The sequence below is a fragment of the Phoenix dactylifera genome, chromosome 1, assembly GCF_009389715.1.
Source record: "Phoenix dactylifera cultivar Barhee BC4 chromosome 1, palm_55x_up_171113_PBpolish2nd_filt_p, whole genome shotgun sequence".
NCBI lineage: Eukaryota > Viridiplantae > Streptophyta > Magnoliopsida > Arecales > Arecaceae > Phoenix > Phoenix dactylifera.
Genome location: NC_052392.1, coordinates 28,273,365 through 28,301,255, shown reverse-complemented (window position 1 = coordinate 28,301,255; position 27,891 = coordinate 28,273,365). Strand labels below are relative to the sequence as shown.

Genomic DNA, 27,891 nt, shown 5'->3' with positions numbered 1-27,891 from the left:
AACATATGTTCGTATAGATTCTCACATACTATTCCATTCAAGCAATCATTACTAGGCTAAAAATTCAAATCTAATCAACTCTAATCATAAATACTGGCTTATTATCAATTCATGTCTATCATGGGCTTTAAGTTGGATTTGCTTTGATATCATTTGTGGTGATCCATTATTTTACCAAAAAGATTAGCGAAAATTTTTAATCTTGCCCTGTTTGACGGCAGGAACATAATGGTTTATTGAATTTTAAACAATGTCCTTTTTTTAAATTTAATTTAAAAATTATAAAAATATAAATATCAAGTGAGATAATGATTCTTTGAATCCAAAACAATCTCTCTCTTTCAAATTAATTTAAAATTTTTTAAATATATAAAAATCAAGTAAAGGAGTTTTTACACATTCCCCTCCGAAGGTTTTAAACATGAAAATCTTTATGCATGAAAAATGAAAAATAACGAGAGGATGTCGCAAACCTCTAGACCCTGGAGGGTATCAAAAATATCCCATCACCTCGGGCCTTACCACCATCGTCCACGAGTTGCAGCCGCAAAAAGACGTCGGTTGTAGACAGCAATATAAAAGCTCCGAAGCAGCCGCCGATTAGGGGTTTATCGGTGGTTTTATCACTCTATTCATTCGCTTCTCCGCTCCTCCAATCCAAAGCCAGCTCTCTCGTTCAATCCGAAACTCTGGCTTTCTCCGCTTCCTCTCTCCCAACCCCCTTATGGCGAACCCACGAGCTCTGGAGAGGAGGACGAGAGAAAACATCCAAGAATCCCCTGGCTAATCCCCCTCTTCCCTTCCATTCGCCCTCTTCTCGCCCAATTTCCGGATGGGAGTCCTTCAGCTCGCTCCGTTCTTCCTCCTTCCCTCTTGGCTCGGAGCCGCCGGAGTCGGAGGACTCGTTTCCGGTGGCTTTCTCTCAATTGGGACCCCTCCAATCCTCCGTTTTGCTAGAACCTGCCATCGATGACGATATTGTGGAGTGCGTCGATGAGGCGATGAAGTTTCCGTGGCTGGGGTATGGGTTCTCTCCTGATTTCCCCAGGAAAAGCTTAAAGATGGATTTTTGCGAAGATCCGGACTGGATTTCACCCAATTTGTCCACTGAGTTCGATGCTCCGGCGAAGATCGCGACATCGGATTCTCGTCGAGAAGAAAAAAAGAAGTATAATGCTTTAAGGAGAAGGCAGATTAAGGCGGAGACGGAGGCGTGGGAGAGGGCGGCGGCGGAGTACAAAGAATTGGAGAGGGTGATGCTTGAGAAGAAGCTGGCCCCGAGCTTGCCGTATGTGAAGTCACTCTTTTTGGGCTGGTTCGAGCCGCTGAGAGATGCCATTGAGAAGGAGCAAAGGCTACAGAAGACAAAGAGGCAGAAGGCGGCATATGCTTCGCATCTTGGGCTTTTGTCAGCTGATAAGATGGCGGTCATCGTGATGCATAAGATGATGGGGCTGCTGATGACGGGCCAAGTGGAGGGGTGTGTTCGGGTTGTCCAAGCTGCAATTCATATTGGGGAGGCTATAGAACAAGAGGTGAGTGAAGGTGATTTGCTTAACAAGGTTTTCAGCTAATTTAATAATTGACCCTTTTCTTTTGCAGTAGCATATTTTGTAGTTCTGGTGGATTTGATGTATGTAAAGTTCCAATCGTACCTGCAGATCCATTGGTTGCTATCTACGCTACCTACAAGTTGAGTTTAGGTCAAATAATTCCTTAAAAAGAAAAAAATCAAAACATTTCATATGAAGGCCTGCCTTGTCCTGACAGGAGAAATTTTGTAGAAAGATTGTGCTGGTGTTGGTTTGAACAATTTATTTGTAATTAGCGAGCGCAGTCTTTGCGTGTTCTTCAAATGCTTAGTTGTTCTTCTTTTTTCCTTTTTGCTTCCTTTCTTTCATATATCTTGGATGACAATTTACTGCCCGTCATTATTTAGATGTTGACATAAAGGAATTTCAAATTACTGTAAGCTCAAGTAGTCTGAAATTTCAATTATGAAAGATTTCACAACCTAGTTTTAGTACTAGCTGACATGCTCGATTTGCAATAAGCTCCCGAAGTAGCTGAGGATAGAGGTTAGGCTACAGTGGAAGGGTGGTTGGAAATCCATTTGCATACTTAGGGAGACTCTAGTCCAACCTACGTAAGTGCATGCTCAAAACATTTAAAAATATTGTCTGTAGGCGTTTTTTATTATATCAGGTTATCTAGTGATGCACACAACCCCTACCTATGCTTTGATTATGGATTAGTTATCGAACTTTAGGTTATCCATCTTGCATGTATTAAACTCATAACTTAATAACGTGTTAGGCTTATGAATGAATCAAAATTTCCACTATGCAAGTATAATGCAATCCTTGCCCAACATTTTGTTGTGATCTTATCTATTAAACTATGGGTTATATACCTAATGCAAATATGCTATGAATGCATAGTCTTACATTCCAAACCTTGATGCCCACAGAAACATTAAATTATAATTTCTAATCTAATGGGGGGAAAAACCCAAAATATTTTTACAATGTGAGAACTCATTTCTTTAGGTTCAGAACTCTGATAAAAACTCATGCAAGGAAATTTTATGCTGCATAAGAAACTACTGGTAGTTTAGAGGAGTGGCTTTTAGAAGCTTTTGCTGATAGGGCTAGCAGTCTCATTTCAACAACAATGGTAGTAGTGTAATATGAAGTGTATCTAGTGTTAAATTAACAAACTTTTTATGGAAGAAGTTGAGGGGACAAACCTAGTATGCTAGGTAGTGAAAGATGGATAGAAGAAAACTTCGATATTTTCTTTTTAAATTTAAGCGTGCACTTTTGTTGGTCTATTATGCAATTTGATTGCAACAATGCCTGCCAAACTGACCTGAACAGCCCGGAACTGATATGGAATCAGAGGTTTGGCAATTCGGTCTGGGAATTGGTACAAATTGGCTTGAACCACTCTAAATCAAGTGGAACTAGAAGTTGTTTGACTTGGTGTTCAAGGGCCATACCGGCCCAATTATCTTCGAAAAAACTCTAACTTGGTTCTCACTTGACCACACCCACCTTGTGTGAGCCTCTCACACATGTTCCTTCACTTGGTCAAGACCCTTGATTCCAGGGTTTTCACTTTTTGCCGCCATCGTCAATGACATTGTTGATGGGTACCTCTCTCTCTCTCCCTCTCTCACTCTCCTCTCTCCTCTCTCCCCCTCTCTCACTCTCCTCTCTCCCCCTCTCTCTTCTCCCTCCCCCTGTCTCTTCCTCTTTCTATCTCTCTCCCTGCCTCTCTATCCCTCTCCTTGCCTATCACTCCCACTTCGTCCTGGTTCTGCTACATTTTTGGTTGGTACGATACACATCGATACTATACTAAACCAGTAGCCGGCTAGTACTTTCCCTAGTGCGATCCCTAGTGCCGGTAGGTGAATCTTGAATTGTAATGTCCAAATTGGTAGGGGCATCTCTCTCCTTGAATCGACTATCTGCACCCTAGGCCTTATTTCTAGTTCAAGGTCATGCAAATAACATGTTCCTTAGCAAGTCATTGGATAAATATGCTCCAAAACTTTGATGAAAAGGAGTTATGTAGGATTCCATGCTCAAATTATTATAGATCTTCATCAATGAGAAATAAATATTTTGTAATATCGTATATTATGGCATATGGATGTCATGTTAAGATAACTGTGCAAGTTTCTTGTTATTGTCTTTGCTCTCATGCTATATTTGCGTTCATCTTTATCTTGATAAAGTTTACTTACAGTTCACCTTTTTTTTCATTTACAAATATTTATTTATTCTCTTATTTGCCCTTATGTTTAATTTTGTAGTTTATTGTTGTTCTAAGATTGTTTCATTCAAATTCTAGTTTAAAATCCTTACTTATCTTGAGAAGACTAAGAGACCGGGAAGGAGAAAAAGTCAGGAAGAAAAAGATGTGATCTTAAATCAAGGGCAGGAAAATCTTCGGAAAAAAGTGACAAAATTAATTAAAATGAAGAAGCTGATTGAGGTGCAGAAACTAGTGAAGAATGAGATTGAGCTGGATTCTTGGGGTCGAGATGGCCAAGCTAAGGTTTTATGAACTTTTATCTTCTCTTCTGCTGATATATCTCACAAATATTTTTGTTTCTCTTATGGATGTTTGCTTTCTATTTCTGCAGTTGGGAAGTCGTTTGATAGAATTATTAATAGAATCAGCATTTGTACAATCACCACCTAACCAGTTAGTAGATAGTTTGCCCGATATTCGACCTGCTTTTAGGCACTCCTTGAAAGCTGTTGCTAAGGAAGATGGGTATGAAAATGGTTTTTTTTCTATCATCAATTGATAATTTGGATGGTCTCTAATTTTAAATTTTTATGTGTCCCACCAGGAAATTGAGAAATAAATATGGAGTGATAGAATGTGATCCACTAGTCCAAAAGGGGCTCGACAGCACAGTAAGTTTTAATTTCTCTTTTCTAAAGGGTTGGAACTAGGTTAGGCTAGATTGGTTTTTCCTACCGCTTGTGCCCAGGCCTAGCCTTGAAAAATTTTTGGGCTTTAGACCAAGTCTAGGCTCTTTTTTTTTCAAGGTCAGATCTGGGCTTGAAGCTGAGCTAGGCCCAATGCCCAAATGGGTCCAACCTGATTTAGGCTCGTTAGGGGGAGAGGGATTTCGTGTGGTGTGGGGCTCTGGCATGACCCATGAGCTCCTGTTCCCCCTAAGGTTAAGGAGGGGGGAGAGAAATGATCAAGTGTGGGAGGAGAGAAAGAGAGAGGAGATCATGGGGGTGGGTAGGGAGAGAGGGGAAGGGAATCGGGGGTGGGGGGGGGGTGGGGGCGGGGAGAGAAGAAAATGTGGGAAAGAGTGGGGAGGGGATCTATTGTGGCCAGAGAGAGCGAGAGAGAGAGAGAGAGAGAGAGAGAGAGAGAGAGAGGAGATCATGGGGGGAGGGGTTTGGTTGGGGAAAGGGGGGAGAGAGAGATTGTGGGAGAGAGAGTGACTGGGAGGGGTTTGGTTGTCCGTAGGGGGGTAGGGGCGGGCAGAGCTAGGTGATGGGATGGGTTGAAGAGGGGGGATGTGAAGATATTTTTGGGTGAAGAGAGACTACACTAGGAGTCAAGCCTGGAGTTAGTTCGGATTTCAGGCTGGGATAACACTAGACCTGAACCTAGCCTAAGTTTCGTTGGGCCTTGGATTCCAAGTCAAAGCCCGACTTGAATTTTTTCAGGTTGGGCCCAAAAAATTGGGCTGATCTATGTTAAATTTCTTAGGAGTAGCTTGAAAGGTATGGTTTAGCTGCCTTGTTTAACATTGAACCGGGCCCATTTCCAATGCTACTCTTCTTTCTCTCTCTCTCTCTCTCTCTCTCTCTCTCTCTCTGATCTATGTTAGATTTCTTAGGGGTAGCTTGAAAGGAATGGTTTAGCTGCCTTGTTGAACATTGAACCAGGCCCATTTCCCACCCTACTATTCTCCCTCTCTCTCTCTAATCTATGTTATTTTCTTAGGGGTTGCTTGAAAGGTTTGTTTTAGCTGCCTTGTTTAACATTGAATTGTATTAAATGTTGTCTTGTATTATAGTCTGCACTACAAAAATCTTCATTGTAATTAATATTTCTGCAGATGTCTCAGTAACAAACTGTGCTGAGTCAGTTAACTAGAATCAGCACAGAATTTCTACCATTTGCTATTTTTATATTATATATGCATACTCTTCCTGACTGTGCTCTATAAGAAGAATAAGTTTGTCAAGACATAATGTTTTATTCTGGAAGATGCACCAGGATTCTGGTTATCCACAATGCTTGTCTTTTTCATGTAGGTTGGTTGCAGAATTTTTCTTTTTATTTCTGCCTTCTAGTTTTGATTTTCATTTCCCTTTTGTGTTTCTGTAGGCTAGGCACATGGTGATCCCTTACCTGCCAATGTTGATACCTCCAAAGAGTTGGAAAGGGTACGGTTAAATGCAAGCACTACTGTGTGAAATAAAGCTATAACGTTTATAGCTATTTTCTACCCTTGTTCTATTAAATAGTCTCAACATGCTGTTCTCTACCACGGTATTCCTTGTTTTCCTAATGCAAAATTGACGAGGCAATGGGATCCAAGAGATTATCATGGCCTTACAATTTTCTTTTATTAGTTGGAGCATTTTATTTGATTTATATGCTTGATATACTATTTTGGCTAAACTTTTTTCTTTAATCTAATTAGTTGTTTGTATTTATAGAACTTCTTTTCCTGTTAAGGTATGACAATGGTGGACATTTGTTCTTACCCTCCTATGTTATGCGCACACATGGATCAAAGGAGCAGCAGGATGCAATTAAAAGTGTTCCAAGAAAACAGCTGCAGAAAGTATTCAAGGTCTAGATATTTTGATTTTTCAGCGGTTTGATGGCTACTTTTTTGTCATGAATTTTCGCACTGTTGTCTTTTTCAACATTTGCTTTTCGACTAGCTTGATCTTGCCCTTGTTTAAAATATCTATTAAGGTATATGTTGAATAATTCAGGAATCTGGCACTTGAGGAATGCATTTGGGCAATGATGTATCAAGAACATATAGTATGGTTACTCAGTCTTCACTGTATGTATAAGTGTGCAAAATATTTGCCCAAACAAATATATGCATATTTGGCCCAATACTTTCATTATGAATTATAGTCTCTAAAGATGTGAAGATGAGAAAAGCTGTAAATGTTATATTTGTATCTAGTAATGTTAACAATGCCACTTCATCATCCATCGTCTTACACATTATGGTATGCCTATATTATTGAGTACTGCATGTGACTGGATATTCACCAGCTGTTACTGTTTATTGAGCAACTCTAGGGGAATCTATGGGATGTTTCTGACCATCCAACACTTGATCTTCAAGTTACCATGGTATTATATCTGGCAGGTGTTCTTTCAGAGTCATATTGAATGCTTTAGCAGCCTTTTTTGTATCATGAACCATTTAATTATCGATCTTTGCCTTCGGATATTGATTGTAAAAATTGTTCTTCATGACATTATATCTTCTCCACTGTTTGGTGGAGACTCACCAAAATCCTTCTGTTCCATGCCAGCCAACCATTAAAATGATGCCAAGACATCTTAGCTTGTTGTTAGTCTGATCCATCATTTCAAGGACAATCTGGTCTGACATCAGATTGCTTGAACTTTCCTAGCTAATTGCACAGTTTCTTTGAAATCACTGATAATTGCAATTGCTCATGTTTTCAAGTCATTTATGCCTTTTGGCATTAATGTAGGCAAGGACATCTTCGAAAGCTCTCTTTAGACATTGCCACTCCTTTATTAATTGCTAGGCATTAGGCCTCTTCTTCATGCTGAGTCTTATTGTTGCTAGATAACCCAGCCTTTTATGCCCAATTAGCTGAAATTCTGCATAGATGCCCCAACTTTATTTCTTATCAATCCTCATTTTCTGTCCCTGATTTTGAATTTTTGCAATTCTTCTTGAAGTGGATTGAGGCACAATTGACTTCATTCTTCATTTTTGATGTCCAAACTGTGCCTGCCCAGTCCAAATCTCTAAGCTGTTTTGCCAATGGTTGCTGTATAAACATATAAGTTCTCATGTGAGATGTGCCATAGCATAATATCAACTGTCTAACATAGAGACACCTCATACTAACTGCAAATTAGAGCTGCAAAATGGATAGATTAAATCTACAATAATTTCTGCATGGCAGATAATGCCCGAATTGCCTTTCATCCTTCTTTTCAGATTTGTAGACCTCCACCACCATGTTTATATGATATTGGCATATCTGAAGAGAAAATTCCACAAGATCACTTGTTAAAGAACTGGTTAAATCTTGTGAAGCTGGGAGGTTGATGCAACACTCTTATATCTTCTTATATATTTTCCAGTAAGTGGTTGCAAGCAGAATGTGAAAGGGGATACAAATGAAGAATAGGGTTCCTGGCTGCAACCTTTTGAAAGTAATAATAAAAGTTTCTGCGGCAAACCTTTGTGCCATATTTATGGTGCCTATGTTTGTTTTGCCTTATGTTTGTAATTTAAAGTGAGGAAATACATTAAGAGTTTTAACTCTTGCAGTTGGATTTTTCTGATGATGATGCTGTTTTTTTGCTTGTCTATTGCAGATTCTGGATAGAGCTACTATCTGAATTTCAATGTGAAGCTTGTAATTTATTATGCTTTTGAGTATGTGCAGAGATTTGTTCTATGTTTGTATGATTGATGCTGAGCTCTTCTTTCTTATGTTGGTCATTGTTAGGTGTGACTGCAATATTTCTTTGTTATATTCTCTATGTTTATAGGCTTCGACTTGTATGTTTCATCATTTTCTTCTTGAATGTTCCCCTGTGAATTGAAATTGGGGGAATTTCTCTTTTGGAGTGGAAAAAAGGAAAAAAGACCCAGTTTCTACTACCAGGATTTTGTTAACTTTCTCTTGGAATTTGTAGTTACCGTGGAGTTATGGTATGGTGTCATTTTGTACAGGCACTGGATATCCTTGGAAGCACCAAGTGGAGAGTAAATAGACCAGTACTTGATGTCATAGAGAGTATCTGGAGTAGAGGGGGAGGTATTGCAGGTCTGGTTGACCGTGAAGATGTAAGTAGGAATGGATTTATTTTATTTGTAATTGAATGTTTTGATTTTTCGCCCCTCAAATGCTGGTTCATGCATGAGTTACTTGTTTCTTCTTGGGTGTTATATATTCTTTTTTTTTTTGCTTGGGTCATAGATTTTTGTGCCAGGAAGACCTGATTCAGAGGATTCTGTTGAGATAAAAAAATGGAGGTGGAGTGTAAGAAAAGCGAAAAAGGCTAACAATGAGATGCATGCTCAGCGATGTGATACAGAACTTAAACTTTCAGTAAGATTTTTTCCCCTATCTCTTGTTTTGTAGGTTGCCATTTTGATTTCTCATAAATCTACTCTCTTGTTTTTCAGTTTTTGGGTTTATCTGTATCACTCTTTTGGAACAGGTAGCCCATAAAATGAGGGATGAGGAAGGATTTTATTATCCTCATAATCTAGATTTCCGTGGCCGGGCCTACCCTGTGCATTCACACTTAAATCATTTAAATTCAGATCTATGTCGAGGAATTCTGGAGTTTGCTGAAGGAAGGCCACTGGGGAAGTCTGGCTTGCAGTGGCTGAAAATACATTTGGCAAACTTATATGGTGGAGGTGTTGGAAAGCTTTCGTATGATGGGAGGTTGGCATTTGTGGAGAATAATTTACCTGATATATTTGATTCAGCTGTGAATCCCATTGATGGGAACCGCTGGTGGTTGAATGCTGAAGATCCTTTCCAGTGCTTAGCTGCATGTATTAATCTATCTGATGCCTTAAAAAGCTCATCACCAACAGAGGCCATCTCCCACCTACCCATTCATCAGGTGACCATTGCATCCGATTATATATAAAGGGATTGCGTCAGTACTTTTGAATGGAATAACAACTTGCTGATTTGTATTGCTTGGTTAGCCTGGAGAGAAATTATTCATTAAAAGATGCATATCTATAGGTTATTGTTACATATAGGATTCCTGCTAAACAACTACTTAGAGTGAGAAACTGGCTTCATTAGGCAAATTAGTGGAATTTATAGTTGCCCTCATGTAGCTGAAATTTAAGAAACATTGGATGCTTTGTACCATGTTTTCAGGTATTTTTTGCACCATGAATAGTGTTTGTGATGTCATTTGTTTGGGTGGTTCTTGAATCAGATATTTGGGCGACATGAGTCATGTGATGACATCCATAAGCGACAGGAAGTTGAATAGGAAATAATCTATCCATAAGTAGATCTGCAATTTTTTCATATTGTTAGTCGTTATCTCATGGCAATATTCCATGTTAAGGAAATTGGACAAAGACATGTAAGGTTGTCCTAGTATTGGTTTGATGTGTGGCCAACTACAATTTATATCATAGCGCAGTTTATTGAAGGAATATCAAAGCAATACTAATTGAGGATTTGGACTGGAAAATTTTGATGCAATCTAACATGTGGTTTGTGGCTAAAGGTAGCCCTAGTGAGAAGTGTGCTTGCATTCTTGCAGAAGGGTCAAATGGATTTGGATTTTACTTCTTTTTTTGAGGGGAAGTTATAAGAAAATTTATTAGGAGTTTTCTCACTATTCCTTGCATTGATATAGGATTTGGTACATGATAGGGTTGGAAGGAGAGAAATGGATAAAGCTAGATGCAAATGTACCCAATGTTTATGCATTGTCTGTCCTCCCCTATTGATTAGTCTGGCAATGTGTGGGCCAAGTTGACTCAATTTTTGGCTGATGACAGATATTGCTCCAATGAACCTGGTCAATGAAATGCAGGTCTAGGTCAAACTGGCTAGATTACAGAAATGAAAGAAAGTTTGAGTATAAAATAAAAATATAAATAATTAAAATTCTTTTTCTGGAACTCCAGACTCCTCATGTATCTAACATTCTCTCCCTACAACCTAACCCACAGCCGTCTCCTTCTCTCTCTGTCACCTATGCCCCAACCCATGACCCAGCCTCTCCTCGCCCTAATCCCCAAATCATGGCCTGGTTTCTCTCTCTTATCTTATTTGCTTTAGGATTTAGCTTTAGCTTTCTTATCTTATTTGATTTAGGATTTGGCTTTAGCTTTTAATAGAGAGTGATGGATTTGTCATTGACGGGGTTGGATGGGGCAGTGATGCGAAGTCAAGGACGGGGGAGGATGGAGGTATCATCTTTCCAGTTTTTCTCTCTCAGTCTCCTTTTCCAATGATGGAGATCTGATTGGGACTAGATTCCCAACTTGAACCCAATGTATTATATGTTTGGGACATGTTTAACTTGACCCAAATTTTGTTGGGTTATTAAGGACCTAACCAAAACTAGCTTTTTTTTGGGGGCGAGTTGGCCTGTCCTTGAGGATTGGACCAATTATACAACATTCAATAAAGATGTGAACATAAATCAATGAACTTCTATCTTTTAAAATCCACAGTTCTACATTATTCTGGATTGCCATATATTGATGAATAAACATGTTATAAACCTGCGGTGTTGGCTGGATGTTATTGATGTATTGTAGCAATATAATAGTAGTCGCGTTAAGCTCTTTATTTTATATGTTGACAAGCCTTTTACATTTCCAAAGATTTTTCTGATGTCTTCATTTTGTGATGTCTCATTCTATTGGCAATGTATTTACTAGCTCGTGCAAGTTGGTGCAATTTTTGTATGTTGTGCAAACCGTCCATCTATCTTTGTTAGACTTACTGGATGTGCTACTATCCATCAAATGTTCTAACTCCTTGTGTTATTGTGCTATTACTTGCTTTGTGTATATTTTTCTTGACATGAATTTTCTCTAATCTGTCCTTTTACTTTTTCAGGACGGTTCGTGCAATGGTTTGCAGCATTACTCAGCTTTAGGAAGAGATAGTGTAAGCTTATTGTTCTTCTTCTCAACCAATCCTTGTTTGTAATCATCACTGGCATCATTTGTTAATTGTTATTGAAATTGTTGATGGTTACAGGGAACTTCAAGTTAATGTTAACCATATATTTTTTTTCTCTCTCATTTTTAGAGTATCTTCACTTTTAGATTCTTAGTCACGACACTGCATAATTCACTTTGACATTCTAAAATTGGAGAGTCATGCTTTTGTTTGCTTCTGTTGAAATAGTTAAACCAAGCTTTTGGATCTTTCCTATCTAAAAATGCCTTTAAGAGCAAGCAATGATAACTCATCAACCATGCCAAGTGGAAAACATTATTGATGAAAAAGTGTCTGTGATACTTCCAAAAGAGTACCTGCTTTTGTTTTCTTTTTTAAATATAGTTCTACATAAAAGGTGCAACCTCAACATCAGAAGGGGCGGTGGTCAACAAAGAATCATCACACAGGCATCTACGTTTCCAAATCTAACATCTGAGCAACATTCCTATCTATCAGGAAGCTTATCCATCACCTCTGATCCCTTACCTCCTTTCTTTCTTTGGTGCTAGGGTGGGTTCAGAATATGAAATATGGGTCTTGGGCCAAATATATCCATTTGGATTGTAAAAAATATGCATATGTTAGGAAATTTGGAATGTGTCTAGCACTCTGTTGGACACTTGATTGTTATGCCAAGTATCAAGATGCTATTGCTTTAGTATCCATGTAATCTAATATGATATGATTGTTGTCATGCTGTGGTATTTAAGATATGTGGACCTGAAAAGTAATTTCAAGCTACGTAAGCATGGCTTCTACAGCAAAATATGTGTTGTTTAGCTGACAGTAAATCTTCAAGTTTTTTTCCATGAATGTGATGATCATATCTCTAAAATATAGTATAATAATATGAAATAGTTACTTAAGAGGTACATGAATGTTGGTGGAACGAAAGTGTGAAGGATTGGGACTATAAGTAACATGCCAGACAAAGTAGTAGCATACTATTTAAATTCTTGCACAATATGAATTGTATTATAGCCTGGAAAAAGGAAATGTATGAACAAGCTAACCACAATCAACGTGATCAGCAATTTTGACTTTGTAGTTTATACTAGCCAGCCAAAGCATAACTGCATACTTACTGAATGGAGGGGAAGCTTAAGAATATATTAGGTTTCTGCAAGATAAAATGTCGTACAAAATATGTACCCTGAGAATCATATACCTAAAGGGTTGTAAGTCATCTTGAGACCACTATATTATACTGTTACTAAAGAGTCCCATGGATTTTCTTATAAAATTGGTGCTACAAGTGCTCTTTTAAAAGCGAACATTACCAAGGATCAACCTACAGGCAAGAATAATTCCACTACAGAAAGAACTCTTGGAGGACTGTTCTCTTTAATTTAAACAAAAGATGCAAAGAATAAAATAGAAGCACACCACCAAAGCACTAAAAAACGAAAAAAGGAAATAGAAGGGGAAAAGGAGTTGATAGATCAACATAAACTAGATAGTGGATGAAGTGGAGAGGTGCTTCAGGGGGTTTATGTGACATGCATAACTTGGCAAGTTTAGGAAGAGTTCTATAGAACAATAACAAGATCTGGAATGTTGTATGGTTCAGCATTCTGAATAGTAGTGGTAAGAAAATAGGCGAATGTAACAGAAATTAATTTTGAGATGTATGTGTAATTAAACTATGAAAGATTGTCTGAATTAATAAATATATCAAGGCAGCTGTAGAGATTACATTAATTGAGGACAAAATGGGGAACTATTAAAGATGGTATGGTCCTGTACAATGAAATCATGAGAAGGCTTTGGTAGGAAGGGATATTGTAATTTATGCCGATTGATTTAGGAAGACGAGACTCAAGTGCATTGGAGGGAGTTCATGAGGAAGGACTCAAAGAGATCTGGAGTAACATTAGATGAGGGCCTTGATATGAATTATTGGTGAATGAGAATTCATGAGGCTGAGCCCAAATTAGGACAAGGTTTGATGGTGATGGTTATGTTGGTTCATGTTCTTTAGCTTTAAGTGAGTGAGTTATACTATGAAAATAACTCTTCCATGTGAGCAATCACCTTTTTGTTTTATACTTTTACCTAACTCCTTACACAGCCCCTTCCCCCTTTTCCTTTTGGATAGCCACCCTTTAAATTGAAGAGAACCTTGGAGACATCAGATGAAATGCTATTACTGGCCAGATGGATCAGATGGTTGGCAGCGCTTTCCTTTGGTTACAATTGTGTCTGAACACCTTCAGATTTAACCTAAACCCTGGAACCCTGGAAATCAGAAGCCCCTCAAGCTGAAATCACACTTGAACAGAATAAAACCTTGACTTGGACCAATTGCATGAGACATGAAGACAAAGAGTTGGCCTAAGACTTCATTTTTGTTATGAGTATAAAATTAGTCTATTAGTTTGAATATGTACCTTAGACATCCTGCTCCTTGACTCTGCCACTGCATGATTGGTTGGTGCAATAGTCTTTAATCTCTCATCATCGATAGTTGGTTAATGTTGTAATTGAATAAGCTCCAGATTTCATGTAACCCATGCAAGAATGGATTTATTAAGAATTTCGTTGTATATTACATATCATTCTGCACTTAACCTATTTGTGGATGTTAAATGTTTCAGCTGGAGGCAGCTGCTGTCAACTTAGTTGCTGGAGAGAAACCTGCAGATGTCTATTCAGGAATAGCTGCTAGGTATAATATGCTTTCAGTTGTCGAAAACCTAAAGCAGGAAATTAATGTTTATGTTTTAAGTACTAGAAACACTATATTTGATTTGCAAGAGACATACTGAAATGAAGATTCATCCACTCCTACAAAACACTTTTTCTCTCTCTGTGCAGATCTTGTTATTTTCTTAGTAATCCATATTAAATTTTTATTTTCTAAATATGTTCTACCATTTTAACAGCATGAATCTCCATCTAGTTTTTATATAAAAAGGGATGTCTGTTTGAATAATAGTTTCAATTGGAACTTGGAAGAAAAGGTAAAGATTTTCTACAAGTTTAGCATTTTGCAGTGAACATCATTGAAATAGGACATCAATGAGGCTTAAGTATTTCTGAAGAGTGTTTATATCAGCTGGATGGGTTGTAATAGACAGGTGTACTTGTTTTTCTACTTCTTGTGAAGGCACTCAATCGTGTATTGTTTATACAATCAAGAGGTGACCTTGATGCATAGGCTTAGGATTAAATGGAGGTAACAATGCATGTTGATGTGGCCATGCTTAGCACCATTGCATACACAATTGTGAAGATGCCCAGTCATTAAAATGCATATCTATTCGGGATAATCATGTTGCATGGAAAGTTAGCCCTATGGGTAGTCATGAATGCTGTTATGCCCAATATAGCATTAATGCTGGCATGGGTGGTGAGATATTTTGCTATAAGTCCTTTCTAGTAGACTTTGATCATTGTCTGATTACGATGCGATAGAGCCATCAAGCAGTTCTCTTATGTCTTCTTTCTCTTTATGTTTATTTCATTGTTTTCATTTTTGTGGGTATTTATTGCAGAATCTTCGTATTCAACCTAGTTCAATGGCCTAATGTGTGTTGATTTATGACAATGTACCATGTTTTTCATTTTTCTTTCATATGATAAATGCTGTTTCAGATGAGAGTCAAAACTATACCACGATTATATCATGTCCTCTTGCATACAATGTTCACAAACAGTTCAAGGTGGACATCTTTATGGGATACATGTAGCCCAAATTAGCTTTAGGTCCAACCAATTTCAGCCATCATCCACCAAAAATCCAGCAGCACGCATCCCCGATTGCGTCAAAATCCTTTCAACATCACTGTGCATCCCATATCTACAAGATTGCCTATGATAGTTTTTCATGTGTTCTAGCAGGAATAAGAGGTAATTGCTGGACTGCATAGTGTGATTTTGCTGCAACATTTATCAGGACAGTTACTAGGTAGAAGAATATTTATACTCATTTCTTACATTGAGGGATTATAGTTGTTTGAATGCTATGAAAGATGACTTTGCAATTTTTAACAGCCAAAAAAGATGTAGTCCTCTGAAAAACCATTTGAATGAGACATCCCTATAACAAACTCTAGTATGTGATTCTCTGCTTTGAGAGGTTTCTAGAGAAATGAAGTGTTTCCATGTATTGAAGGAATCTTAGTGTCACAATTAAGATCCTGTATTTCATTCTTCATATTCTCTTAATGTGCAAGACTTTATAAAGTTGGAATAGATATTAATATAAAATAGTAGTGTCTCTTGCACATATATGACTTTATAGTGTTGTAATTTGTCTCCTTTCCTCATACCCCCAACCCTCACAAACCAACACCAAAAAAAATGCATAACAATCTATTTATGTTATTCAAATTATCGACGACCATTCAATTCGAGAGGCTGTTTGTGGAATACTGTCATTGCCAGTGGCTCTGACTGAGAGGTCCAAAACTGCAACATGTTCAACTTTGAGGGTCTTAAGGTAGAACTTGCACTGACATGCTTCACTGCACAAAAAATCTCCTCTAAGGTGACAAATATTCTGTTGAAGTGATGTGACCTGTGAGCAAAAGAGTTTACCTCTCACATATTTTTCTGAAAATCTGCTCCACTCAGTGTTGTCATCTATATCGGTCCTAAAAGCTAGCAATTCAAAAGCATAATAATTATGGGAATTATTTTTTCCTTTTTTCTTTTTGATGTTTTTTCTTCATTTGGGTTTCACATTCATTTCATGTCCCCTGGATGTGTTGTAATATTTTTTATCTTGCTATGCTACATACATACTCAATTGGATGTTACTACATAACTTTTGGTGCCTATTCTCAGCTGGGTCCAAGAATTGTAAAACTATATCTAAATAAAACCATACCTGTAATTATCGGATCTGTTGTTCTTAACCCACGTTTTGAGATAGTTCTGATAAAATTTGTGATTGCATTATCTATTTTAGTGGATTATCTGTTATAATCTATGCATTTTTCTTTAGTATTTACATTCCCCTGAAGATACAATGATCCTGAAATGTTGTGCCAACTGAAGGGTTATGGATATTATGAGAAAGGACTCTGCAAAAGATCCTACTACTGATCCAAGAGCATTGTTGGCCAAGGCCTTAGTTGATCAGGTTAGTTTTGTTAAGAATTTATGATGATCTAATGACACCCTGCTCCTGAGCTAAAGCCTTGCATGTGTTTTATTATTAACATTTCTATCAAATTCAATTGAACACTATCGGGTCTTGGTAGCTTTCAGGTGGATAGGAAGCTAGTAAAGCAGACTGTGATGACATCAGTCTATGGTGTTACATATGTTGGTGCTCGTGAACAGATCAAAAGGAGACTGGAAGAGAAGGGACTAATTACGGATGACAGGTTGCTGTTTACTGCATCTTGCTATGCTGCTAAGGTAGATGGTTATTTAATAGTTTCAAAGTAAATACTTTACAAGTATTGTGACCAATAATTATATCAGAGAATTGAGAACACTTTTTGACAAGTGACGTTTGGCATAGGTAACATTAGATGCTTTGGGAGAGATGTTCCAAGCTGCACGCGGTATTATGAAATGGCTTGCTGATTGTGCAAAGGTGTGTTTTCTTCTCTCTTTTTTTAGTTGTTGGATAACATGGCTGCCCCTTAGTTTCCAAAGCAGACTGTTAATCTTAGCTTCACATAACACAGTATTAGAGCTTAAATTTTTCTAACTTAAACCTATCGTGCGTTGTTATTTAACCTATTTAGATTTACTTTCCACTCTAAATTTTTTAAAATGGAAATCATTTGTATCACCTTTCACAACAGGTGATTGCTTCAGAGAATCAGCCTGTGAGATGGACGACTCCTCTTGGCCTCCCAGTTGTTCAGCCTTATAAAAATTGTGAAAGGCATCTTGTGAGTTTTGTAGCTCTACTATATTGAATATTCAGAACCTAACGAACATAAAAGTAATCCAGGCATTCTTTTATAATATATTATTACTATTGTCAGTTAGAACTTCTTCACTTAACAATTTTCCAATATCAATGGAAATATTTTCACTCTTTCAGTCGTTTAAGTTTATTTTTAGCAGCTTATTTTTAGTTGGATTTTTTTTTAAAAAAACTCAGTTAATTAGATAAAATCGACGAATCATGACATTAGGCAGCTTTTTTTTCCTCATATCTTTTTGTATGTATGCTTTATGGTGTTATGTTTATATTAGTTCCAAGCCATTTCATGTAAACATTTGCTGCTGTTGATACGGAACTACTAAATTGTCATAGTTCTTTTATAATGTCAAAAGTTTGCATTGCCATTATGTCATATTCTAATAAAAGGTTTCTGGCACATTAATGTAACTTCCAATTGAGGGTGCCAGCTGGTCGAGTTGGTAAGGTCTTTCTTGTTGATAGAAGAGACCTGGGCTTCCACCAGTCCTTGTCCTTGAAAAAAAATCATCCCTCTTCTATGTAGCTATGTATATGTAGGAGATGACCTTTTTCAATTTCAGCTGGACATATTTCATCAACTTTTTTCATCATTTTTCACCCTTCTTCCATATAAAAGTAGGTTGCTGCAATGGTTTGGCAGTTAGCAACAAGTAGTAGCTGTGATAACCCCTGTAGAGCCTTCTTTAGTTGGTCAAATAAGGTATATGTTCACTGAGGAAGGAGAGAAGAGGATGTAACAAAATTAAAAAAATGAGCTGATCTTGTATTTTTTTTTATTTTTTCATGTTAAGTTGTTAACAGTCTTTTTTTAATTAAACAACCATAACATGGTTGTTATGGAAATAATCATAAAATGAAGTCACCTAATTGAAGCTTTCATTGTTTTTTCTCCATTTAAATTTTGTAATAGCATAGAGGCATTAGTAATTTAAGATTTTTGGCGTGAGTTGTTTCTTGAGTTTTTTTGATTAGCTAGCCTCAGATGATGCCATATTCATTGCATTATGGTTTTAGCTAAGGTAAGATGAAGTTTATATTTTGCTGAAAGTGATCTTGCTGAGATTTTTATCTCACATTTTTAATCATGGTTGCAGATAAGAACTTCCCTTCAGGTCTTGGCATTGCAACGGGAGGGTCACTCAGTAAGCTTCAAATACTCTTTCTCTATGGCCATTTATTGTTCTTCTTTGATTCTTTTAACAATGCTATGGTTGCTTCAGGTTTCAGTTAAGCGGCAGAAGTCAGCTTTTCCTCCAAATTTTGTACACTCTCTTGATGGTTCACATATGATGTTGACTGCCATTTCCTGCAAGAATGCTGGTTTACACTTTGCAGGTCTAATTTTGATTCCAATATAAGCAAGTTTGCAGTTTGAATGGTTTAATTCGATATGTAAGTGAAACAATGGATTTTTATGGAAACTGAAACAGAAGCATCATATTGACACCCTTAACCATCACCAAGAAGCCTTAACCCAACCATTTGGGGTTAAAGCAATAGATCCATCTTTTGGTTATCTGCTAAGGGCCAGATTTTCCAACATCATTAGCTTTTCGTAATCCTTTTTCACCTCCCTTTCCTACATTTGTGACACCAATCCACATCTTTTACCTTGTTGAGGCATCCTCAATCTTTGCTTTGCATGTATCATTTTAGTTAGTTTTCCATGGCTTTATCCTCCCAGTCACTCCTATATATTCTTTCGTCGCCTGGAAGCCAGAGTTAGAAGTAGGTTAAAAGGCTAGGGCTTGTGGGTGATCAAGGTGTAGAGGATTGATATGTTGCTGATCTTTTATCAGAAACAGGAAAAAAAAAAAGAATATGGTTGGTATGCAACAAAATAAGGTTGTTCAAGGCTCAGAGAACAGGACTGATGAAGGTTGTGAACTGAAAAGAAAGCATTTAAACGACAATCTGTAGGATGCTAACATCAAGGGCACGCAACAAGATGTTATTAAAACTTCATAATTGTTGCATCGGAGCTTCTGGAGTAGAAAAGGAGAAATAGAAGAAGTGAGGAGGGAGTAGCACTCATCTTTGTCTCCCTTTTTTCTCTCCACAATCAGAAATTCAAAGCTTCCCTCTCCCCAGCAGAACTCTTTATTACTTCTTAAGGGGCTGGCCAACTAAGAAATCTTATGTTAAAGGAAACAAAAATAAACAAAGATCTTGTTAGTCTCTCTCAAATCTGATCTGATTTTGGAAAGTGAAACAAAAGATGATTTCGTAACAGCTAGATAGAAAGTGAACCATTCTGCACATGGTGAATTCTTTGATATAAACAGAATGTAATAGTATCTATTGGCATCAAGGATTGCCGAACTGGTACCGGGTGCCGTATCGGTCGGCGCCCGGTCCGGTTTGGTTCATGTATCCGCATGCCCTAATTTTTATTTTTGTGAGAGTTCTCTCTTTTTTCGAATTTTTTCTATGAATTTAAGTCTAATTTGATTTTTTTTATATTTTCTTAATTTTTTTTGATGTTTTCTGATGCTGCGCGCTGTGGCTTTGGGCCAAAGGCCTAAAATAGCCCCGACTCAGGGCGAAACTGAGTCCTAGTCGAACCGGACGGAACCATCTGGTTCCGTCCGGTTCTGTCTAGTATCGGCCGGTGTTACCGTGGTTCCGGCCCCGTAGGGGCCGAAACCGTTTTTCATAAGCAAACCGACCTAATCAGAGACCGGGTTCGCTCGGTTTGGCCCGAACCGGGCGGTACAACCCGGTTCAGTAATCCTTGATTGGCATGGCCTATTTGGTAAACTTATAGGTTCCCAGAAAAGATATTTTTATCCCTCATAAGTCATAACATTTAGTAACTCAATTCTTTCTTGTTTTATGATATACCCACTGTTATCTCATTTACAAAACATGGATTCATTGTGTGACCTCCTATGAAATGTCAACGAATTTACTCTCCACAAGCATAACCTATTTTACATGGACTTGGGCACAATTATTGGGTGCAGTACATGTCTAAGTATTAGATCCTTCTAATGTTATAAGTAGTTTTCTCCCTTGCAGATCCATGTCATACCGCATAACTTTGGGGTAAACTTGATGTGGTATAGCTAGAATAGAATTTAACTAAAGAATACAAGCTTAAAGACCACCCTTGGTGTGGACCCACCATGATCTGGAAGTCATATAAAAACTAAGTTTTAGCATGTGAGATTGCTCCTTGTCTTTCAAGAATGGTAAGCCCATCCAAAATAGTAGTTCTTTGTGTGCATTTGCCAAAAACACCAAATATACTGAAAAGCGCAGTTTATTTACAAATTTAAATGAGTGCGACTTTTTCAAATGACTTGTTAAAAAGCAGACCTGACCAAACATGACCATGGACTTGTTTCTTCTAAATGAAATGCTAAAAAACTGTGAGATCCAAGTCTAGGTTAATTGTTTTAAATAAAAAAGAACTGTACAACTTACTCTGAAGTCCTGGCTAAGTTTTGACTTTAGACTCTGAAATGCCATTAGTTTTTCTTTTTATATTAATCTGCAGTGGACTCTGGCTGCAGGGGTGCATGACTCATTCTGGACGCATGCTTGTGATGTAGACAGGATGAATCAAATCCTAAGAGAACAATTTGTGGAGCTTTACAACATTCCAATTCTTGAGAACGTGAGCACATTGTAAACAAGTTCTTGTTCCTTTTCTCTCATTTATTGGTCTGTCTTGCTATCTTATGCATGCATCAAAAAAATAAGAATAATATAATGCTATATTAGAGAGAGAGAGAGAGAGAGAGAGAGTGCCTTTGTTTTCTAGATCAGTTACAATGCTTTATTTCTGATATTCGTTTTTTTCCCTGAAATTTTGCTTCTTCATCCATCCAGCTGCTTGAGGGCTTCCAGACATCCTTCCCGACATTAACTTTTCCTCCTTTGCCAGATCGGGGCAACTTTGACCTAAAGAAAGTTCTTGAGTCTCCTTATTTCTTCAACTGATTTATCATTTGGAAACTAAGTGAGGTTCTGCATCCACTTGCTCCAAGCTTCTTTTGGAATGCAATAATGCCTTATCTTTTTTCGTGAGAAACATGCATTACAGATCAGGCATTTAAGATCGACATGTTCGGCAATACACAAAAGTGGACATGCAGAGCACAATCCAGGATTGTATCAAGACATCCTTTTCAGAACAACGTACTACTAACATGGTAATACTGTGCAGCATAGGTACTGTAAAGATTTTGGTGACTTGAAAAAACATTGACATTGAGTCATATGTGGATGACCAGTATTCTTGAGGACATGAGGAATGTAGCTATCGAATGTCGACAGCAGTCCTCATCAGAGAATGAAGCACTGCACGATGCTACAAGGCAGCAAGCAGCGTTTTAGAATAGGTTGGATTTGTATACTAAAATATTCAGTCTGTACTGGAAGAGAATCTGGAGAGATGATAGAAATGAGAGTTACAGTGCCAATACGTAATGTAGGTCATTTATTCATGTACATTTTAACATCACCATTCAATGTTCAAAAACTATTTGAAATAATAATTACATTTTTACTATAATTTCCAATTTCGTTTCATGCAGACAATCATTTCCTTTTTTTTACTGATGTTTTCTTCAGTTGCGGATACATTAAGTTATTATGTTTGTTGGAAGGGAAAAACTTAAAGGAGAGAAGGCAGATGTAATTGGTAGAGTTTAAGTAGTAGATCTTGAATTTCATATGGAGATTCATATGGAGGAGGGTAGGAGGGGATTTTTTTTTTTTTTTTAGATGGGAGCTGGTGGGGCGCGGTGACGAAATCAAAGTTTTTTCTCTTTCCCCTGTAAAAGACTTAGGTGGAAATCAATAGTCTAAAGAACATCTGAAAGAGAAAAATGTAAAGCTATAATATTACATCTAATTTGAAAAGGATGGCAATTCAAAAGGAGGTACGCAAGACTTTTATTTACATGTACTAGAACATTTTTTCAGCCTATTTCTAACACTCTCCTTCTCTTAGGAAAGATTTTTCCTTGTGAGAGAGAAGAAAATGCTGAGGCACCATCACTCTGTTAGAAATTGAATGATCACATAGAGGAGGGAAAAATCCCTCAAGACAAGAGAGAAGAAAAGAAGAAAAAAGTTAAAATAGAAAAATATTAAAAAAATGGGAAGAAGGAAAGAGGAACACTCTGCTAGAAATTAAATGATCACATAGAGGAGGGAAAATCCCTCAAGACAAAAGAGAGGAAGAAAAAAAAAGTTTAAATAGAAAAAATAAAAAAAAATAGGACGAGGGAAAGAGGATCGCTCTGTTAGACATTGAAGGCAACCTTGTTGAGCTTGACAGGCCAAACTAGAAGGCCCATCAGGCCCATTATTGTAGGATATTGGTCCATCTCCATTTAGAACCTGGCAAATTCCAAACTCGACTGCGGAGGCCTAAACCTCAATCTGCGCCCATGAATTGCCCTTGACTACCATACTTCAAGAGCCCCTCTTCCACACAAAAGTATAGCCTTTTCCTTGAATCTGAAAGCCCTTGTCTTCAACCGTAGACTGAACATTCTAATTTGATGACCTCCCATCTTTGATCAATTCCTCTAGCCTCTGCCTCATCTCGTTTATGATAATGCGTTACATATATTTCTCATATTTTGAAGAAAAATTGGAAGCCTGAAGAACTAATCTCTTTATAAAAGCAAATTTAGCACCTTATTTTTGATGAATGAGGCAAACTAGTCTCTGCCATCTAGGTAATGGCTATGTCGACCCTCTTAATGTTAAATGGTAACGATTACCTTAATTTTTAATATATGAGGAAAAGAATACACACATATTAGAGCGTCAAAGGTAAAGGAGGCCATGAAAAAATGAAAATAGGAAAAGTAATTAGATCTAATAGATCCTTTATTGAGATTTGAAAGTATTCAGATGATGTCAGAGTAACAGGATTGACTAATTTATTTAATACAATTTTAAAGACTGAGAAGATGCTAAATGAATGGTAAAAAAGCATTGAAATATCGATTTAAATTGTTTTGACTAGCATGGTATCAAACTCATGAGGAACTCTATGAAACTTTAATAGAGGGTGATTGAGCACATATTGAGATATGATAGAAAATATCAAAGAACTAATTTGGTTTTATGTTGGGAAAGTCAACAATGTAAGCCATTTTTTTTTTTGGAGGTTAATGGAGAAGTATAGAGAAAAGAAACAAGATCTTTATATATTTTTTATTGATTTAGAAAATGTATACGATAGAATGTCTAGAGAAGTTTTATGGGGGTGTTAGAAAAGAAAGGCATTTCTATTAAATATATTGATGCAATTAAGCATATGTCTAATGGAGCAGTTAATGGTGTATAATGGAGAGTTACTGTATGTTTATACCAACAATCTACTTTAAGTCTATAACTTTTTGTTCTAGTTATAGATGACCATATGAGGTATATTCAAGATGATATTGTTTGGAGCATACTATCTATGGATGATATAATCATAATGTATTAAAATAAAATTATGATTAACAGTAATTTTAAATTATGGAGGAGTGCTTAGAATTTAAGAATTTATAATATGTAAATATAAAAATGCCAAAAAGAGGAGTTGTTCATAAGCTTACTTATATTCGGCTCAACATTCATCTCCATTAAGATAAAAATATACATATATGACTAACTTTTAATATTTATACTTATTTCTTAAAATTAATAGAACTTACATGAGTTGATTGCATATCACCTTATGAAATTAAAATATAACCAGAATAATCTCCTAAAAATAAATAAATAAAAATCTTTACAAAACTAATGCTCTCGCTAGATTTATAACCAAACTATCTGTGAATGGGTGGATTAGGCTCCAAAGCAAATTAACTGAACCATTAACCAGCCCAGTCCATGAGAAACATGCCCTGCATGTACTAAGCAGTCACCACTCCTAACAAAGAAGGAGACCCAAAGATTTCTCACCAGTCCCAGCTGGAAGTTTGGCTCAGAAGAAACCCTACAGCAAGAAGAAGTTTCAACAAATGCTAGTATAAGAACCTACAAAAGTTGTCTGAAGTTTCCACCTTTCTTATCAAAAAAATTCTATTATTCCTTTCTAACCATTAGATTCCAATAAAGAACCATAGCCACCAGACAAGAAGCCTTTTGTGAGCCCGCCATCACCCTCTGTCATTCGCTTGGTCTGCAAGGAATTGAAGGTGGCAGCTCTATCTTTAACTCCAAAAATAATATTTGAAGAAAGACCAACCCATTGTCGATAACTTGCAATCGGAAGCAGATGGTTCGCTATTACCTGAACCCCATATAAAGCACAATGTTATCACCAACTACCTTTTTTTAAGGAAATTTTTTAGAATTTTATTATAGAGAGCCAATCCAAAGAGTTATGTTTGTATCTTTCGCGTGAAAAAAATGATTGAATTTTTTTTTTTGGCAACTTCGACCGGTGGATCATGCTCTGGATAAATTTCAAAGCAATCCGAAATCTATTGGTGGATTTATGCGAAGGAAGGTGAATCCTTCTTTCGTGTGAAAGATACAACCGCTGTCTAATCCCAAAAAGGTTTTGCACTTTAATAGGTAAAAGGATGACCAGTATAAGACTAAATATATACTTGCATGGATCCGTATATACTCCTCCTTATTTAAGTCCAATCATCCTCATGAGGCTAAGGATCCAAATTCATTTAAATCTAATCACAAGTGCCACAAATCCAATCACAAATGTCATGATCAATCTATGTCAACCCAAACGGATCCATGCTGTAGTGTCTCTAATTCACATGACCATGAGCTGGTTCACTCTGATACCATTTCGGTCAACTTAGGACTTTACTCAAGAGGACTAACCAAAAGATGTTATTTAGATTTTTTGGTCATATATAAGTACCCAAGATCTGCCCAGTGAAATTAAATACATGTCCACATGGATCCTTATATTTCCATAGTCCTCAATTTTTTAGTGCACCAAACATAGCATCCGATGAACAATTTCTTCATCATATAAATCACCGATCACACCCAATCAGCCTAAAAATCATCTTATCAAACAGCGTTTCGATCTACCATTGCAATCTAAGTTGCACTATTGGCAGCCCTACCCATGTGGTTGGATCCCAGAATATTTGGGAGCTTTAATCAAGTTGGCCCATAGCATCACTTGGGTACCTCAATGTACAGTATACTTCCTGTCGAGTCTCTCCGGATTGGAAATATCATATAGAAGGATTTTGAAATTTTAGATATTGTGAGTTGATAAAAGATGGAAATGGTTAATAAAGTAATTTTCTTTTTTTTGCTCTTTTCTAGTTAGAGGTTTGAGATTGAACCTTGTTTCTTTAGAGAAAAAAAAATAAAAGAGGCATGAAGTAAATCTCTCAAGATGTTTGATTTTTAATTACAAACATTTCAAGTCATGTAAAACATTCAACAATGTAGATTTTACAATCACTTCCATCTAATTTTGTGAGATTGTAAAATCTTTCCATCTAATTTGCCAACCCTATCTGAGGTTAATCTTGGGCATGCATACTCTGCCCAAGTTTGGACTAGGGTGATCTCATGCCTACAAGCCAAAAGAAATCCAAAGCTTGAGCTGGCTCATTGACAACACCAAGTCTACATGGCATGGCTCATTCAAGCTCATTGCACCATGTTGGTGCTCCATAGATTCATGGCAATGGTAATGCATAGACAGGGGCGGCCCAATACATTTGGGGGCCTTAGGCGAACTCATTAGAAGGGGCCTTTTTTATTATTATTTAAATAATATTTTTTTTAATAAGTATAAAAATATTTTAAAATTTTTATTTAAAAATAATTCGCCTAGCTTTTTGAGAAGCAAAATTACTAATTAAACTTTTATACTCAAGATCCATTAAAATACTATTTTCAATCGATAATATAGCTAATCCATTTAATCTTTCTTGTGACATAGTTGATCGCAAATAAGATTTTATCAACTTTAATTTTGAAAAACTTCTTTCAGCAGAAGCAACTATTACAGGTATTGTTAATAATATCCTATATGCAATGCATGCATTTGGAAAAGAATCTGTTTTTTTTATAAAACTTAAAATATCAATAGGGGTACTAGTTTCTGTTTGTAAAAATTCTTTTAAAATTTTTAACTCTGAAAACAGATCAATACCATCAATATCAGAATATTCACCATGCTTTAAAAAGTTTTCAAGATTAAGACAACACTTTTTCAAATCATCTTCATTCAAAGATTTTAACTTTCTAAAATTAAACAAAAAACCAAAAACATTTTCATATACGGTAAATTGTTCAAACCTATTTTGAATTGAAAAAATAGCTTGATCTACTATATATAAAAAGTAATCAATTCTAAAAGATTCTTCAGCTGATCTTGTTATCTCATCATCATTATTTTCATCAAAATATTTTTTTCTACGGATCACACGTTTTTCACGAAATATAGGTTCTATTTCCATTTCATTTGCAATTTCTTTAGATGAATTCAAAGCATTCATGAATCCATTTTCCCTATAACTTTTCAAATAAGAAAGAAGACCTTTTAATTGATCTATAGCAACATCAATATGCATGTCTTCAGATTGTAAAATCTTACTAACTGAGTTAACAGCAAACAATATATCATACCAAATATTCATGCCCAATAAAAATTCAAAATTTTCAATCTCATATGTAGCTAAACATGTGGCTTCACTCTTTATTTTAGGATCTTCACTAGTTTCCGCTAATTGAACTAAAGCATCTCTTATTTTAGGAGCTTGGTTTTTAATTGCTTTGACACTTTCAATACGACTTTCCCAACGTGTTTGTGATAAGGGTTTAAGAGTTAATGTGGATATATTATCTTGTAAAATTTTCCATCGTTTTGTAGAAGAAGAAAATAAGGTATAAATTCGTTGTATCACTCCAAAAAAAGATATAGCTTTAGGACACGAGTTAGCAGTATCACATAATACTAAATTCAAGTTATGACATCCACATGGTGTGTAAAATGCTCTAGGATTTATATCTAATAATCTTCTTTGTACACCTTGATGTTTTCCTTTCATATTAGATCCATTATCATACCCTTGTCCTCTTATATCATTAACCTCAAGTTTATGTTTTTCTATTATATTTATAAGTTCATTAAAAAGGCCCTTTCCAGAGGTATCATCTATTTCTAAAAATTCTAAAAAATATTCTTCTACTTTTACTGAACTTGTTGAAGTATCTACACATCTTAAAACTAGGGTCATTTGTTCCTGATGGCTTGCATCAGGAGTGCAATCAAGTATTACAGAAAAATATTTTGCTTCTTTAATCTTTTTAAGTATTATAGCTTTAATTTCAGATGCTAACATTTGAATCAATTCATTTTGAATATTATGACCTAAATAATGATTGTAAATTTCACCATGTTGAATGCGTCGAATATGTTCTTGCATTATTGGATCAAATTCTGCAATCGTTTCAATAAAACTTAGAAAATTTCCGTTATTGCTTTGATAGATCTTTTCATTCTTTCCTCGAAATGCTAAATTATTTTTTGCAAGATTTTTTACGACAGCAATAATTCTAAATAGAACTTTTTTCCAA

The 27,891-nt window shown here is 36.4% G+C and overlaps 1 protein-coding gene across 6 annotated transcripts; it reads left to right on the top strand.

Annotated features, from left to right (window-relative positions):
- The first annotated feature begins 513 nt into the window (after positions 1–513).
- On the top strand, positions 514–21,892 carry LOC103722037 (DNA-directed RNA polymerase 3, chloroplastic). 6 transcript variants are annotated; one of them, XR_005513735.1, is made up of 21 exons: positions 515–1,535; positions 3,862–4,068; positions 4,157–4,290; positions 4,370–4,436; positions 5,878–5,936; positions 6,232–6,349; positions 8,468–8,581; positions 8,715–8,846; positions 8,959–9,375; positions 11,355–11,405; positions 14,060–14,130; positions 16,467–16,551; positions 16,680–16,832; positions 16,939–17,013; positions 17,228–17,317; positions 18,450–18,497; positions 18,576–18,690; positions 20,874–20,977; positions 21,193–21,322; positions 21,407–21,515; positions 21,597–21,892. XR_005513735.1 is itself a non-coding variant. In XM_039131109.1 (20 exons), the coding sequence occupies exons 1-19, from the start codon at positions 1,002–1,004 to the stop codon at positions 21,301–21,303; spliced, it is 2,685 nt and encodes an 894-aa protein (XP_038987037.1). In that variant the 5' UTR covers positions 515–1,001; the 3' UTR covers positions 21,304–21,322; positions 21,407–21,882. The 6 variants fall into 6 exon arrangements, 4 of the variants coding, with proteins under 4 accessions (XP_038987045.1, XP_038987037.1, XP_038987041.1 ...); XR_005513734.1 differs by having other exon boundaries at positions 21,193–21,515; XM_039131109.1 differs by having other exon boundaries at positions 21,407–21,882.
- Positions 21,893–27,891: the final 5,999 nt, after the last annotated feature.

What these genes read in the sequence shown, in the direction of transcription:
- LOC103722037 (XM_039131109.1), top strand. Translation starts at nt 1,002, where the DNA reads ATGAAGTTTCCGTGGCTGGGGTATGGGTTCTCTCCTGATTTCCCCAGG. An exon ending in ATACAGAACTTAAACTTTCA is followed by an intron (nt 8,847 to 8,958) that starts GTAAGATTTTTT and finishes CTTTTGGAACAG; the next exon opens with GTAGCCCATAAAATGAGGGA. An exon ending in CAGCTTTAGGAAGAGATAGT is followed by an intron (nt 11,406 to 14,059) that starts GTAAGCTTATTG and finishes TAAATGTTTCAG; the next exon opens with CTGGAGGCAGCTGCTGTCAA.